The sequence below is a fragment of the Bos indicus x Bos taurus genome, chromosome 19, assembly GCF_003369695.1.
Source record: "Bos indicus x Bos taurus breed Angus x Brahman F1 hybrid chromosome 19, Bos_hybrid_MaternalHap_v2.0, whole genome shotgun sequence".
Taxonomy (NCBI): Eukaryota; Metazoa; Chordata; class Mammalia; order Artiodactyla; family Bovidae; genus Bos; species Bos indicus x Bos taurus.
The window spans coordinates 59,436,653-59,452,066 of NC_040094.1; the positions used below are offsets into that span (position 1 = coordinate 59,436,653).

The following is a 15,414-nucleotide window of genomic DNA, read 5'->3' on the forward strand; positions in this document are numbered from 1 at the left end:
AGAGTCTTTTCCAATGAGTCAACTCTTCACATGAGGTGGCCAAAATACTGGAGTTTCAGCTTTAGCATCGTTCCTTCCAAAGAAATCCCAGGGCTCATCTCCTTCAGAATGGACTGGTTGGATCTCCTTGCAGTCCAAGGGACTCTCCAGAGTGTTCTCCAACACCACAGTTCAAAAGCATCAATTCTTCGGCGCTCAGCCTTCTTTACAGTCCAACTCTCACATCCATACATGACCACAGGAAAAACCATAGCCTTGACTAGATGGACCTTTGTTGGCAAAGTAATGTCTCTGCTTTTGAATATGCTATTTAGGTTGGTCATAACTTCCCTTCCAAGGAGTAAGCGTCTTTTAATTTCATGGCTGCAGTCACCATCTGCAGTGATTGTGGAGCCCAGGAAAATAAAGTCTGACACTGTTTCCACTGTTTCCCCATCTATTTCCCATGAAGTGATGGGACTGGATGCCATGATCCTCGTTTTCTGAATGTTGAGCTTTAAGCCAACTTTTTCACTCTCCACTTTGACTTCATCAAGAGGCTTTTTAGTTCCTCTTTACTTTCTGCCATAAGGGTGGTGTCATCTGCATATCTGAGGTTATTGATATTTCTCCCAGCAATCTTGATTCCAGCTTGTGTTTCTTCCAGTCCAGCGTTTCTCATGATGTACTCTGCATATAAGTTAAATAAACAGGGTGACAATATACAGCCTTGACAAACTCCTTTTCCTATTTGGAACCAGTGTGTTGTTCCATGTCCAGTTCTAACTGTTGCTTCCTGACCTCCATACAGATTTCTCAAGAGGCAGATCAGGTGGTCTGGTATTCCCATCTCTTTCAGAATTTTCCACAGTTTATTGTGACCCACACAGTCAAAGGCTTTGGCATAGTCAATAAAGCAGAAATAGATGCTTTTCTGGAACTCTCTTGCTTTTTCCATGATCCAGCGGATATTGGCAATTTGATCTCTGGTTCCTCTGCCTTTTCTAAAACCAGCTTGAACATCAGGAAGTTCACAGTTCACATATTGCTGAAGCCTGGCTTGGAGAATTTGAGCATTACTTTACTAGCGAGTGAGATGAGTGCAATTGTGCGGTAGTTTGAGCATTCCCCTTATTAAGATGGAGACCATGGGCTTCCCAGGTGGCTCAGTGGTGAAGAGTCCATCTACCAGTGCAGGAAACATAGGAGATGCAGGTTCGATCCCTGGTTTAGGAAGCTCACAGCCCACTCTAGTGTTCCTGCCTGGGGCATCCCACGGACAGAGCCTGGCGGGCTACAGTCCTTAGGGCCACAGAGAGTCAGAAGCCACTGAGCACGCACACCCATGCACACACCGAATGCGTTTCCCACCGGAGCCCAAGGCCGAGAGCCAGCACGACACCTTCCACCCACCGCCGCTGCCGCCGCCTTGTCAATGGCCAGATCTGAGAATTCACCTTTGGCTTTCTTTTTCCTTTTTTTTCCCCCTTTTTTGGCTGCTCTGGATCTTCACTGGGACGTGCTGGCCCTCTAGTTCCAGAGCTTGGACTTAGCTGCCCTGTGGATTGTGGGATCTTAGTACCCCGACCAGGGGTTGAACCCAAGTCCTGTGCATTGGAAGGTGAATTCTTAACCACTGGGCCACCTGGGAAACCTCGCCCTTGTGGGGTGAGTGTTACATTACCCTCCCTGGTCTCTCGTCCAGGTCCTAGGGTAGTTCATGGAAGGACATGCTAAGTCATCTCCGGCCCCTCGGTAACCACTGTCACACCTAAGTTTGCACCCCATCTTCCACCACAAGACCCTGTGGCCTCTGTTGCCAAGAGGAGCTCCCAGGGGCTCTGATTCCCGTCCACCCTCTAGCTGCCAACCACGGATCTGGGCTCCAGAGGCTGATGAAAACCTTCTTATTGTCTCGCTACCAGCGCCGAGCCAAGCTCTGAGTCACCCTGTCCTTTGCAGGATGAGAGAGGGAGAGACAAAATCTGTTTTTGAGGGGAACCTTAGAACACAAAGATGAAGGCAAAGATGAAACTGACAAATATTTCATTACCAGCTTGAAAAACAGCCAGCTTGCGATTGACCTGCTTTTAAAAGTTGGTGGATGCGGGGGTGCCTTGCTGGTGATTTCATTGGAAAGGGAGGCAACACTGGCCGGCCCAGCTCCCCAAGAGCTGCACGTCAGTGGAGGGGGGGCACCCCCGTCAGACTGACGTGATTCCCCCATCCCTGGGTGGATGACCCTTTGTGGAGGGTCTGCAGAACCCCGTGACTGACCGCTATCTCCCACCCCTGCTGTCATTCACTTTTCCTCTTCTTTCCAGGCTACAAGCAGCAGACATTTGATACAGCTGTCGCTAAATGCAGGGTCTGACCCAAACTCCTGATCTGGGAACAAGAGTCGGGTGCCTTGCAGCCCCGTCACTCGCTCCAGTCCCAGTGGTCCCGGCTCTGTCTCCTTGCTGATGACAATTATGCTCGTCTTGTTCATGAGACAGACCCTGGGGCTCCCTTAGGGGAAAGCAAGTCATCACAGGGGAATCCCAAGGGCTGGAACTCCAAGAGGAAGTCGGCCACCCTTGTTAATGACCCAGGGCCCAGGACCAGTGCACAGTCCCCTGGGTGGGGGCGGGGGGGTCCACTTCAGTTATGGTTACAGATGAACAAAGGGAGATTTGGGGTAGGATGGGGGTGGTGGTTAGGACATCATTCTAGACTGTAGAAATGCCCTTTGCCCTCGGCAAAGCAGAAGAGTTTTACCCTCATTTCCGTCACTGCTTTGCCACTCTGGAGGGCCAGGGCTCGCAAACCGAGGGGGACAGCATGGCACACCGCTCCCCCGCACCCTCCCCTTGCTGTGACCCCACTTTCATCTCCCACCTCCCCAGAAGATCAGCCATCGTGACAGCCCCTCACTCGGCCACACGGGGCATCCTTGGACAGATACGTGACAAGGCTCAGAGACAGGCTCGAGGACAGAGGGGAAGGGGTCATGGGGAAGAGTCCAGTGGTTGGCCCCCACTGGACTCTTAACTTCAGAGCATATGGTGAAGCTGTTGGATCTGAAAGAAATGAATAAACCATCATCAAGGGAGATCGGAGAGGACAAGGCAAACAGGCAGCGGAAGCAGCTGACGGATAACCACGTCTGCCAGGTCGTTGCAGGCAGCGTGCCCGAGCGCGGGCTCTGGTCTAACGCTCAGAAATGAACTGTCCGAGGAGACACATGTGCTAACAAAGCGAGGGACTTTATTGGGAGGGGCCCCCGGGGGGAGAGCAGCAGGCGAGGGAACCAGGAGGACAGCTCTGCCTCGCGGCTAGCAGCCTGGGGTTTGACGGTGCTGGGGTTAGATTCCGGGTTGTCTCTGGCCAATCGTTCTGACTCAGGGTCGTTCCTGGTAGCTTGAGCGTTGCTCAGTAGTTAGATTCTAGCCAGAAGGGTTCTGGGAGGTTGGATGCATGGACTGGGATCCCCTCTCTCCCTTTGCCTTTTCCCCAATTCTTCTGGTTGGTGGTAACTCGTTAGTTCCGCGGTCCTGACCAGGACCTCCTGCTGTGAGAGAACTCAGACAGGTGTTTACTGTGATGCTTGGAAAGGGCGGGCGGTTTCGGTCAGTGGTTGCCCTAACAAGGTAACCTGATCTCCTGGGAGGCAGGCTTTGAGAACAGAACTGGGTGTGACCAGGGGAGCTGGGTGCTGCCCGCCAGCTTCCTAATCTAGGAAGTTCCACGAAGCCTCAATTCAGAAATCGCTTCTTCCATGCAGCCCTCCCTGAGTCTTCCAAATCAGGCTGGCCATTCCTTCTTGGAGGGCGGCTTCCTTGGGTAGAACGTTTGTGTTTCAGTGCACCTGCAGTTCTAAGCAGATGCCTGGGAGGGATGGAGTAAGCAGTCGGTAAGTCCTGTGAGTTGAATAAGACACACAGAACAGTGAATTTCCTTTTATTAAAATACAGTGATGTGATGGGGAGGCGGGTTTGAGACTAGCTTGTTCTGTGCTGTGCTTAGTTGCTCAGCCGTGTCCGACTCTTTGTGACCCTATGGACTGCAGCCCCCCAGTTTTCCTCTGTCCATGGGATTTTCCAGGCAAAAATACTGGAGTGGGTTGGCATGCCCTCCTTCAAGGGGTCTTCCCAACCCAGGGATTGAACCCACTTCTCCTGCATTTGCAGGTGGGTACTTTACCACTAGCGCCGCCTGGGAAGCCCCAGCTTCAGTTCAGTTTAGTCACTCAGTCGTGTCCGACTCTTTGCGACCCCATGAATCTCAGCACGCCAGGCCTTCCTGTCCATCGCCAACTCCCAGAGTTCACTCAGACTCATATCCATCGAGTCAGTGATGCCATCCAGCCATCTCATCCTCTGTCGTCCCCTTCTCTTGCCCCCAATCCCTCCAAGCATCAGAGTCTTTTCCAGTGAGTCAACTCTTCGCATGAGGTGGCCAAAGTATTGGAGTTTCAGCTTTAGCATCAGTCCTTCCGAAGAACACCCAGGACTGATCTCCTTTAGAATGGACTGGTTGGATCTCCTTGCAGTCCAAGGGACTCTCAAGAGTCTTCTCCCACACCACAGTTCAAAAGCATCAATTCTTCGGTGCTCAGCTTTCTTCACAGTCCAACTCTCACATCCATACATGACCACTGGAAAAACCATAGCCTTGACTAGATGGACCTTTGTTGGCAAAGTAATGTCTCTGCTTTTGAATATGCTATCTAGGTTGGTCATAACTTTCCTTCCAAGGAGTAAGCATCTTTTAATTTCATGGCTGCAATCCCATCTGCAGTGATTTTGGAGCCCCCAAAAAATGAAGTCTGACACTGTTTCCACTGTTTCCCCATCTATTTCCCATGAAGTGATGGGACCCGATGCCATGATCTTCATTTTCTGAATGTTGAGCTTTAAGCCAACTTTTTCACTCTCCTCTTTCACTTTCATGAAGAGGCTTTTTAGTTCCTCTTCACTTTCTGCCATAAGGGTTAGAAAGCTCTTAATTATCTTGAATTATCTGAGGCAGTATTCCCAAGGAAAAAATCCTACAAAACACAGGTTCTGCAAGATGTTAACAGGTGTTATCTAATAAAAGGGTTCTGGTGTCAACTCCATTTGGAAAACAAAGTTGTACAGGTTTCTTCACTTCGGGGAATTCTTCAGGCCTTAAAGGTTCATGTGAAATCTGAATATTCAAAGTTTCCAGAACTCATTAGGTTGGACCATATGAGATTGCTGTTTTATAGTCCCAGAAAAAAAAAAAAGCACCAGTTAAATAGCAGTGATTTCAGGTGGTTCAACACAGTATTTGACTATAGAACCCATTTCCGTGGTCACTGGAGCTCCGTGGGGCTCCATTTGGAAAATACTGATGTGCAGGACCTTGGTTTTCCTTTTGGAGGAGGGGAGGAGGATGGGGCTGGAAAAGGAAATGGCAGCCCACTCCAGTATTCTTGCCTGGAGACGCTGATGGACAAAGGAGCCTGGCGGGCTGCAGTACGTGGGGTCACACAGAGCTAGACACGACTGAAGTGATTTAGCATGCAGGCATGTACGCATGCGTGCAAGAAGATGGGGAGGCGGCTGGAGGGTTCACAGATGAGAATCTAAGTCCCACCGAAAGCCTTTCCACGGTTACAGCCCCTCCCTGGAGATCCTGGTATGACTGTCTCCACCTCCACCGCACAGCAGCCATCTGCAAACCACAGTCTAGGGTGAGAACACTCTAGAAGAACCAAACGTTTATCTGCTGGAGCAGGCCATAGGCCTACGTCCTCAATCCCAAACAAGCAACAGTCCAGATGCGCCCTGAAAGCCAGGGCAGCCACAGCAAGCAGGAATGAGCAGACGCCACGGAGCCTGGAGCTCCCTTGGCCTTCTGGTTGTCTGTCTGAAGAAGAGAGCCGAGTTTGAGCAGGGTGGAAGGAGCGGCTGCGGTGGGTCTACAGACACAAGGTCAGGGCAGCACACACCGCTCCTTTGGGGACCTGACAGCGGCGTACCCGCGGCCGCCTGCTGCTGTCGACGGCCAGGCTGTGCTAATCTGAGGTTAGCCATGTGGGTGTCTTTCCCTGTGCCTGCTGGCCACCTGCATGTCTGCCTTGGAAAGCATCTATTCAGGCCTTCTGCCCATCTTTCAATCAGGTTGTTTGGTTTTCGAGCAGTGACTGGGATGCCGTGGACGTAGTTGGGTACTGACCCGTTACTGGTCGTATCATTTGCAAATATCTCCTCCCGTTCAGTAGGTTGTCTTTTCCTTCTGTCGATGGTTTCCGTTGCTGTGCGAAAGCTTTCAAGTGTAATTGGTGAAGCGCTTTCAAATCTCAGTCTTCTTTTTAGAACGCTGACCGCGCCCCCCGCCATTGCGGTCACAACAACATCATATTCCTCACCTCTATCCCCTACTCTCCAGGGGTAGCCCACATCTGTCTTGCATCCCCACCCCCCCACAAGAAACACAGGATTGCACATGTCAGGCAGGAGAGCAGGTTCTCCAGGAATGCAGGAGCTAGTGATGAAGCCGGTCAGGGGAGGATTTTCTGAGCGCCCGCTCATCTGTCTTGAGCATGTCTTGGATCAAATCTGACATTAATTAAAAGAAGGCCTCTGGGCTCAGAGCACCTTGCCGGCTGAGTTGAATATTTTATTAATATGTGGCATTTACACCGGACTTTAAATTTGCCAAGTGCTTCGCGGTGATTTACGGTATCATCTTTGCCGCTCCTCTGCGGGTGCTGGCGTGCTCTGTCATCCATCATCAATGTGCTCCAAGGCCATTCTCCATCCTCCTCTTGCTTGCTGCTCTTTTCACTCCTGCTTCTCTTGTTAGTTCTCAAGAGATGCTTCATCCTGGTGGGTTTAGTCCTAACCATCCTTCCAGCTTCCTTGCCCATCTGTTTTTTACCACAGTTAAAAGTAACAATTGGGAAAGAAAGGAAGGAAGGAAGGACAATAGTAGCTAATTAAGACCAGGGCACCGAAGAATTGATGGTTTTGAACTGTGGTGTTGGAGAAGACTCTTGAGAGTCCCTTGGACTGCAAGGAGATCCAACCAGTCCATTCTGAAGGAGATCAGCCCTGGGATTTCTTTGGAGGGAATGATGCTAAAGCTGAAACTCCAGTACTTTGGCCAGCTCATGCGAAGAGTTGACTCATTGGAAAAGACTCTGATGCTGGGAGGGATTGGGGGCAGGAGGAGAAGGGGACGACAGAGGATGAGATGGCTGGATGGCATCACTGACTCGATGAATGTGAGTCTGGGTGAACTCTGGGAGTTGGTGATGGACAGGGAGGTCTGGCGTACTGCGATTCATGGGGTGGCAAAGAGTTGGACGCGACTGAACTGAACTGAACTGAAGAGCAGGGTGTGCTCATTCACTCAGTCATTTCCAACTCTTTGCAGCCCCATGGACTTTTGCCCTGCAGGCTTCTCTGTCCATGGAATTCTCCAGGCAAGAATCCTGGAGTGGGCTGCCACTTCTTACCCCAGGGGATCTTCTCGACCCAGGGATCAAACCCAAGTCTCTTGCGTCTCCTGCATTGGCAGGTGGGTTCTTTACCACTAGTACCACCTGGGAAACCCTAGAAAATTAACACCTAGAAGATGGAATGAATGCCAAAAAGGAGTCAGGAAGGAGTCCACTTGGCCTTGGGACCATCCTCTTCAAATGGGAAGAGTTTAAAGCCTTAGGCTTGCTCTTCCTTCTCATCACATAGCAACCTGATTATATAGAGAATACCGTGTTAGCACCCCGATATTATAAATTCACTTTTTATCTGGATTGAATTTTTTGAATTGTCTTGAGAATAAATCATAAATGAAATATCATCTACAGAGCAATATCAAACGCTGTAATTTTGATAAAGGTGGAAATAAAGCAGAGGTGGGAAGCATGTGTTCCACGTTCCTCAACATTTATAAGGACACTCAACAGTAAGACTGATAAGGAAGAAACCATGGAGCCATCAACAGACTCTCTAAATCAATACTGTGATAAACTTAAGAAACCAATATGTTAATATGTTATTTAAAGTGACAGCGGTACCCATCAGAGAATTGAAAGTCAGAATTGTTAAGAAATATTTTGCCTCTTGGGAGTAAAACTAAGGATAGGAATTGGAGGTAGGGAAATTATTACTGTAGACTTTTTCTGAGCATTTTGTGTTTTTTTTTTTTCAAGGGAAAGTATATCACCATGATTAAAAAGCAGTAAGCAGTGTGATTGAAAGCAACCACTTTTTAACTTCAAAATAAGAGCGTGAAATGAAGCCTCTTTTTGTGCCTAAAGTCTTAGAAAAAGTAAAACTGGAAGATGGTTTAGGAAAAAACCGAGGTGTTGAAAGGGTGTGGGCACATCTCAGATGCAGGAAGGAAGGGCGGAGGTGCAGTCAGGCTTCAGGGGATAAATCAGGCAGAGACATAAACACTTCAGGGCCAGTTTTCTTGATGTCATCGTGCCCGTGACATTCTCTCCTCCTGTAGGTCAGCTTTGTCTACAAGACGTGGACTCGGGAGAACACAGCCCCTGACCTTTCCACGCTGTGCGTGATGACCCAAGGCTGGGTGGGCGTGTTCACCCATCAGAGCCACAACCACGTGGGGCCCACCCAGAAGAGCCCCGAGGGCCCCCACCTGGCAGCTGGCAATCACAGAACTGGGCTGGGGGAGGCACAGAGTTAATTTCCTCCTCTGTTAACCTCCCAGTAAGAAAACAAGGACCACCCCCCACCGCCCTCATGAGCCACATGCATTATACTAGATACCATCTGCCTTCAGTGCCGCAAAGCATGACAGTGATCTGAGGCATCAAAGTCTTTTCTTTGTCTGGTTTTTGGAAATGCTTTGGTGAGAGTCAAGTATGGGGAGGGATAAACGGGGTTATTCATTATCCTAAAAGAACTGCCAAAGTCTAATTTCATGCAGAAGTCCTTCAAGGGGCTTTAAAAAAATGTCTCCTCCCAACTTCTTAGAGGAATCATAAAACCATGACTGTGTGCCCCCCGCACCTCCAAAGGTGCCCCCACAAGGAGTTAGTTGTACCTTGACTCTGCTTGCGGGGCTGAGTGTGGCCAGGTGCGCCCACAGCGATGAAGGTGTGCCTCCCAGGCAGCTGGCCCCAGGGTGCCCTTCCCCGCAGCAAGGCCATTCGAAAGCCACTGGTTCTTTGGTACTCAGGCCTCTTTATGGTCCAACTCTCACATCCGTACACGACTACTGGAAAAACCATAGCTTTGACTCTACGGACCTATATTGGCAAAGCAATGTCTCTGCTTTTTAATATGCTGTCTAGGGTTGTCATAGCTTTTATTCCAAGGAACAAGTATCTTTTAATTTCATGGCCGCAGTCACTGTCCACAGTGATTTTGGAGCCCAAGAAAATAAAATACATTCTTTGTGTAACCAAATCACTTTGTCGTACAAGAGGAATTAGCAACGTTGCAAATCAACTATATTTCAATAAAAATAAGTAAGAAAATAATAAGAGAGAAAGAACTGGAGTTAAATCCACCTCTTCTGGAACACCTCTATTTTTCATCTTTCCCAACACTTAACTTCATCCCATATGAACAGCAGGGTTCACAAACCACAGTAGAAAAGTGTGTCGAACTACTTTTTCTAAAAAAAGGTAACAGTTTAAGTTGATAACTTCCATCCTTTATTAGACCTTTTCAAGACCCCATAGGAATTCCATGGCAATGGAATCCTGTGGCAATACCTGGCTGGACAGACCAATATTTTCTTTAATAAATGTATGATATTTCAGAGTTCCCATCTTCCTGGATTTCCTTCCCACAGGCCAGGAAGGGGAATTCACATACTGGGGGCCAGTCTCCCCCAAAGCCGCCTCCAAGCTGTGGGATCAGCTTGGGCACGAAGGCAGCCGGACCGCCCTGTGGTGTGTGAGTCCTTGATGGCCGAGAGGGGACACCTACTGCCCTGTGGTGAGCACTGCCCCCTCACCTGGCCTGATGTCCATCTCCCAGCTTAGCGACAATGACCAGGTGGGCAGAGGAGGGATCTAAGCTGAGCTTGCCCGGCCCGCTTGGCGGCTCCTGAGGCCACCCCCGTGGCCCGGTGGTCCCATCCAGCAGCTGATGCTCCAGGATGGTTATGTGTCTGTTTTTCAGTGAGTGACCTGGGCATGAATTACGTTCAGACTTGCTCCTAAAGCATAAGTAGTGGTAAAGCATCATCTGGCTAGAAGGCCCATTATCGGACCACCCGCTCCTCTCTGCTCAGCCCCTCCGTCTCTGCCTGTCACAGTCCCTGACTGGGGAGTAGCCGCATGGCATGGCTGAAATACAGAAAGGGTGGAGAAATGATCTGAGATAGGGGGGCTTACTGGTTCCCACCTCCGGAACAAGAGAAAACTGACTCACACTGCAGGCAGAGGGGCACAGCCCAGGGGAAGGCCCGGGATTACCTTGCTGAAGGGAGGTTGAGACGCTCTCTCCCTGGGTGGAGAGCTGGTCTCTGAAGGTGGAGGCTGCTCCCCGGTCAAGGAGGAACAGAAGGCCCGTGCCCCCTCCCCTTGGAGGGTGGGGAGACACGGAGATTCAGGAGGGGTGGGAGATGGTGAGAGGCAGACCCCCACCCGCAGAAGAGCAGAATGGGCAGAGCAGGTTTGGAGCTTATTCTCAAGTTTGCCCTGGGGACCCTGGCTCCCTGCGTCCCGGGGGCCTATAACCCCAGGTTTGGAAGTTGGTCTTCCTTCTCTCTGCACTTGGCTTAATGGCAGCAGCTGTGAAAAGAGGCCTGGCTTACTAATAATATTCCAGCCACTTTGGATTCTTGTCTTAATTATCTCCCTGATTTGCAATTTTGGTGGAAGCCCTGGGGTGTGAACACCAGTCTCATTTTTTCCTCTTCCCTGTTTCACCCAGCGGGTTCTTTCTACCACCAGCTGGTCTCCAGTATCTGCCTTCATTCCCGTATTTGTTGTCTTGCCGGGTGGGTCATTCGTCTTGGTTTCTCATTAGTTTAGCTATCAGGCACTCCTCCACCTTCAGACAACTGCAGTCATATTCCCTTCTTCCGTTACCTCTTCTTCCTCTCCTTTATTCCAAATCGGAAACTTGATTGGCCGACAGCCAAGATGTGCATGCGCGTGTGCTCAGTCGTGTCCGACTCTTTGTGACCCTTTTGACTGTAGCCCTCCAGGCTCCTCTTTCCATGGGAATTCTTCAGGCAAGAATTGGAGTGGGTTGCCATTTTCTCCTCCAGAGGAATCCTCCCAACCCAGGGATCAAACCCGCATGTCCTGTGCCTCCTGCGTTGCAGGGTGACTCTACGTGCTGAGCCACCTGGGGGGCCACCGCGTGTGCATTTGGCGGCAGAGGCTATGGTACCCGCTGTGGGCGTGGCCAAGCTACGGGGCGGGGCAGAGGCTGTGGTACCCTCTGTGGGCGTGGCCAAGCTACAGGGCGGGGCAGAGGCTGCGGTACCTGCTGTGGGCGTGGCCAAGCTACGGGGCGGGGCAGAGGCTGTGGTACCCTCTGTGGGCGTGGCCAAGCTTCAGGGCGGGGCAGAGGCAGGATGCGTTCCCTTTGCTCAGAACCTCCTTGGGATGCAGATACTCGGATGCCAGCCTGTGCTGCCCACACCTGGGAGAATAGCTGCAGCCCATCTCAGCCAACTGGGATGGTGAAGGGATTGGGGGACTGAGGGTCAAGCCTGGCCCTGCCCCTTGACACCCTGTCAGTGTGGAGGAGCCCTTTCTCTCCTACATTAGTTGGATAGCCTCCCCGCACCGCTCCCCGCCCCGCCCGCCCACCACCACCTCCACCACCTCCAGAGCTGTTGGGAGCATTAGTAAGTCAAGTGCTAAATAACTAGAAAGGGTTAGTTTGCTAATTAATGTAAGTCCTATTGTCAGGGCTGCACTACCATTTACATTAAATGACTCATTCGAGCAGAATCTTTAACAAAAGAGCCACCAGCTGCTGTTTATGGTTTAGAAAAGCAAGTTTTCTCAAAGGGAGGGATTGGCCCCCCTGGTGTCAGGGAACCCAGGCCAGTCTCTGCTTAGCTTTTGACACCTGGTGAAGAACGTTGCCCCAGATGAGACCACAACTTGCTGATGGGAGTGGGTTGTGGTCTGGGCTGTGCTGGTACAAAAAAAGATTGAGAACAGCAGACTTGTGAACACTGGGCTCCCCGAAGGTGGGAGACAGGCCAGATGGAGGCAGCTCAGATGTCCTCTAACTTTATCTTCTCGGGACCATGGACAGCTCCCGAGATTCCAGGGCTGTGTAAGAGGCTGCCTCCCCGTGGATCTCAGGGATGCCTGAAACCCTTAGACATATCCACCCTAGCCAGGCCTGAAATTCAGCCCCCAGTGGTATGTGGAACCTCGCCAAGGACATTCATTCTTTTTGAAGCTTGTGAGATGCATCAGGCAGTCCTGAAAGTTTTGAACTTTTATTATCCAAATTCCTCCCTGGAGTGACAGCTTCTGCAGTGCCCACCCTTGGAGGAAATCTCTGAAAGACAAAGAAAAGGACAAGAAACTATCAAGGCTGAGGAGCTTGGACCTCTGAATCAAAGCTCCCCCTTTTTTTGCAAGCATTTTTAATTAACAAAAAGGATTAAAACAGTCAAATTCAAATGAACTCCAGGACTCAAAAACTTCAGTTTCTCAACATCAACGCATAATAGAAAAATCCACTGACCTTTACAAATGTAAGATTCATTCTTTACGTCGAGTTCCTTTATCTGCAAACAGAGCGGCACACCTGTTTCAGAAATGAGCCTTTGCAGGATCTGCTTTTAACCTGTGTTGTGTCATGCTGAAATCCTGTTATTCTGATTTCTTACGAAGAAGTGAAGAAACTGCCTGTTCTGAACAGCTGAATGAGTGTAAGCGTGTTGAGTGACTATAAAGTATGCAAAAAGGACCATAGGTTTGCCAGTGTGATGGAGTATGTAACTGTTTCCATGGTACCCCAGGGGTACCCCCACCAAGTGGGTCCGACCATGCATCTCCCTGCCCTGGTGGACGACAGCCCTAACCCAGCACACAGCGGTCTGCTGGTTTTGGCTTTGTGCAAGTATTGTTGCTGTGTAGTTGCTCAGTTGTGTCTGACGATTTGTGACCCTGTGGACTGTAGCCTACCAGGCTCCTCTGCCCATGGGATTCTCCAGGCAAGAACACTGGAGTGGGTTGCCATTTCCTCCTCCAGGGGATCTTCCCTACCCAAGGATCAAACCCACAAGCCCTGAATTGGCAGGCGGGTTCTTACCACGGAGCCACCTGGGAAGCCCATATGCATATGTAATATTATAGAAGAATGATTCCTAATGCCTCGTGCGTCTTTATGTCTCTTTCAGAGGGTCTTGCGGTTGGAGTTGGATTTGGGGCCGTAGGAAAGACGGCGTCGGCCACCTTCGAGAGTGCCAGGTAAGCAACACCTTATGCCTTGGTGGCACTGCACCAGCTGGTGCCTCGGGTGAGCCGTCTGCACTGAAGCTGTGCAGCACCCCAGCCCCCCAGCTCTGACTGGTGGAGGCGAGGAGGAGGGCAGGGGTGCTCACACCTGAGAGAGATGCTCCATCAAAGAAACAGGCTTATGCCAAGTTCTTCCAGCAAGCTAGCTTAGGGGTAGCTGTTTTGGAAACCAACCGTGGATATAACTGCATGCTGTTTTCCAAACGCTGTAAATGGATAAATCAGGATAAGACAGTGTTCTGGGGGGTTGATTCCAGGACCCGCCGGCAGATGCTCGAATCCTCCAGGGCTCGAGTACCGTGATCGCCCTTGGTATTCGCTGGTCCCATATCCGAGAATTCAGCCCCAGGCGGATGGAAAGGCCAGAGAGCCACAAAGGCCACGGCTGGCCATGCCGACCCTCCCTCTCTTCCGAGCCCTCGCGTTCCTCTCCCTGGCTGCCTCCGCTCCCGATTTCCTCTCTCTCACGTCTGCTTCTTCTCCGGCTCTCCTGCCGGCTTCGTGTCCGCCGGCCCCTCCTGAAATGCTCATGTTCTCCGGCGCTCCATCTCCAGGGCCCCCCTTCTTCTCACTCGGCGCTCTCTCCCTGGCCGTTCTCCCGCAGCCCCAGGGCTTGATTCTCCGTTGGTCTCCCGTCACCACCAGGTACCTGGCTGAGCAAGCCAAGCTCACTGTCATCCTTGGGCCCCTGTTCCCCCCGTCTTCCCGAGACAGTCACCAGGCCTTGTGGGTTCTTCTCCCCTCCACCTCTCTCGGATCATCCAGAGCCAGGATAAGGCCACAGCCTCGGGACCATAAGGGGGCTTCGTGCAGATGAGCTGCCTGGTCCACTCATGCCCACAGAACCAGGAGTACCCCAGCCTCCAGGCTGAAGGAGGGCGCGGTGCCATCCATCCAAGGGCAGAAGACTCAGATGCCTGCAGGGGACGAAGGATAGCACAAACGGGCGCAGGCGATCAGGTAGGGACAGGCAGGCGGGGCCGCTCGGGGGCGGATAGTTGGGAGTGGTGGGGTCCGCGGCGACTTTGAAACAGCTAGCACAAGCGCACTCTCAAGGTGCTCAAAACTTTTAAGTTAATTAATCTGTGGCCGCGCTGGGCCTGTGTCGCTTTGTGGGACGGCTCTCGATTGCCTCGTGCGGGCTTTTCGCTGTTTCTCTTGTAGAGCAGGGGCTCAGCGGTTGTGGCGCGTGGGCTCGGCTGCCCTGCGGCATGTGGAATCTTCCCAGACCAGGGATTGAACCCGTGTTCCTTGCACTGGCGGGCAGATCTTTTACTATCGGACTGCCAGAGAAGTCCCTGGAAATCACGATATTTTGAAAACATAATTCGGCTCAAAGTGGTGGTCCGGTGGCCACTGGCTTCTGTGCTGAGTTCATTCGACTGCCCTCTTACTGGTACAATCTCAAAATCGACTTTTTTCCCCTGAAGGCAATGTCGCCGCTTCCTTCAATGGTCTGCCCTGGGTCTGTGGACCGTGGTTGCCAGGAACTACTTCCTCACAGAATCCCACCCTCCCTGCTCGGTCCCCACCTTTCCTGGGGTCTCTTTACTCCCCGTCGCATCCTTTCCTCGAGACCCTCAGCTGCCCTAGGGCCTCCGTGTGTCTGTGTAGTCACTGGGGTCACTGGACTCTGATGCTACATGTGAAGGGGCCCGTTTGCTGCACGAAGCCCCGGACGCGGGCATGGGCTGCCACGTTGTGGGTCGAGATTTTTTCCTTTTTCTCAATTCTCATGCCTGCCTGTCAGACTCGCAAGTCGCTCCCTCGCCCCGACTCCAGGGTCAGCATTAAACAAGACACCTATGACGATGATCCCAGGAGATGGTAGATGGGTGAAGCCCTCAGACTGTGAGGACCATCACCCAGACCTGGGGCTTGATTGGCCTCATCAAGCCTGCGGGCTGCTCTTCCTGCCCCAGGAGTGGTGGGGCGGGGAGGGCTTCATGCCCTGGCACAGCCATCCGATCTCCACTTGCCTTGGACCACGCAGACCGTCA

The 15,414-nt window shown here is 51.5% G+C and overlaps 1 protein-coding gene across 7 annotated transcripts in view; it reads left to right on the forward strand.

Moving 5' to 3' along the window:
- The window catches only part of SLC39A11 (solute carrier family 39 member 11), a 376,154-nt gene that overhangs the window by 316,272 nt on the left and 44,468 nt on the right, over window positions 1-15,414 (forward strand). For all 7 annotated transcript variants that reach the window (XM_027518931.1, XM_027518935.1, XM_027518932.1 and 4 more), the window contains one exon: window positions 13,297-13,366. In XM_027518931.1, coding sequence (XP_027374732.1) covers window positions 13,297-13,366 — 70 coding nt within the window. The remainder of the gene's footprint in view (window positions 1-13,296; window positions 13,367-15,414) is intronic.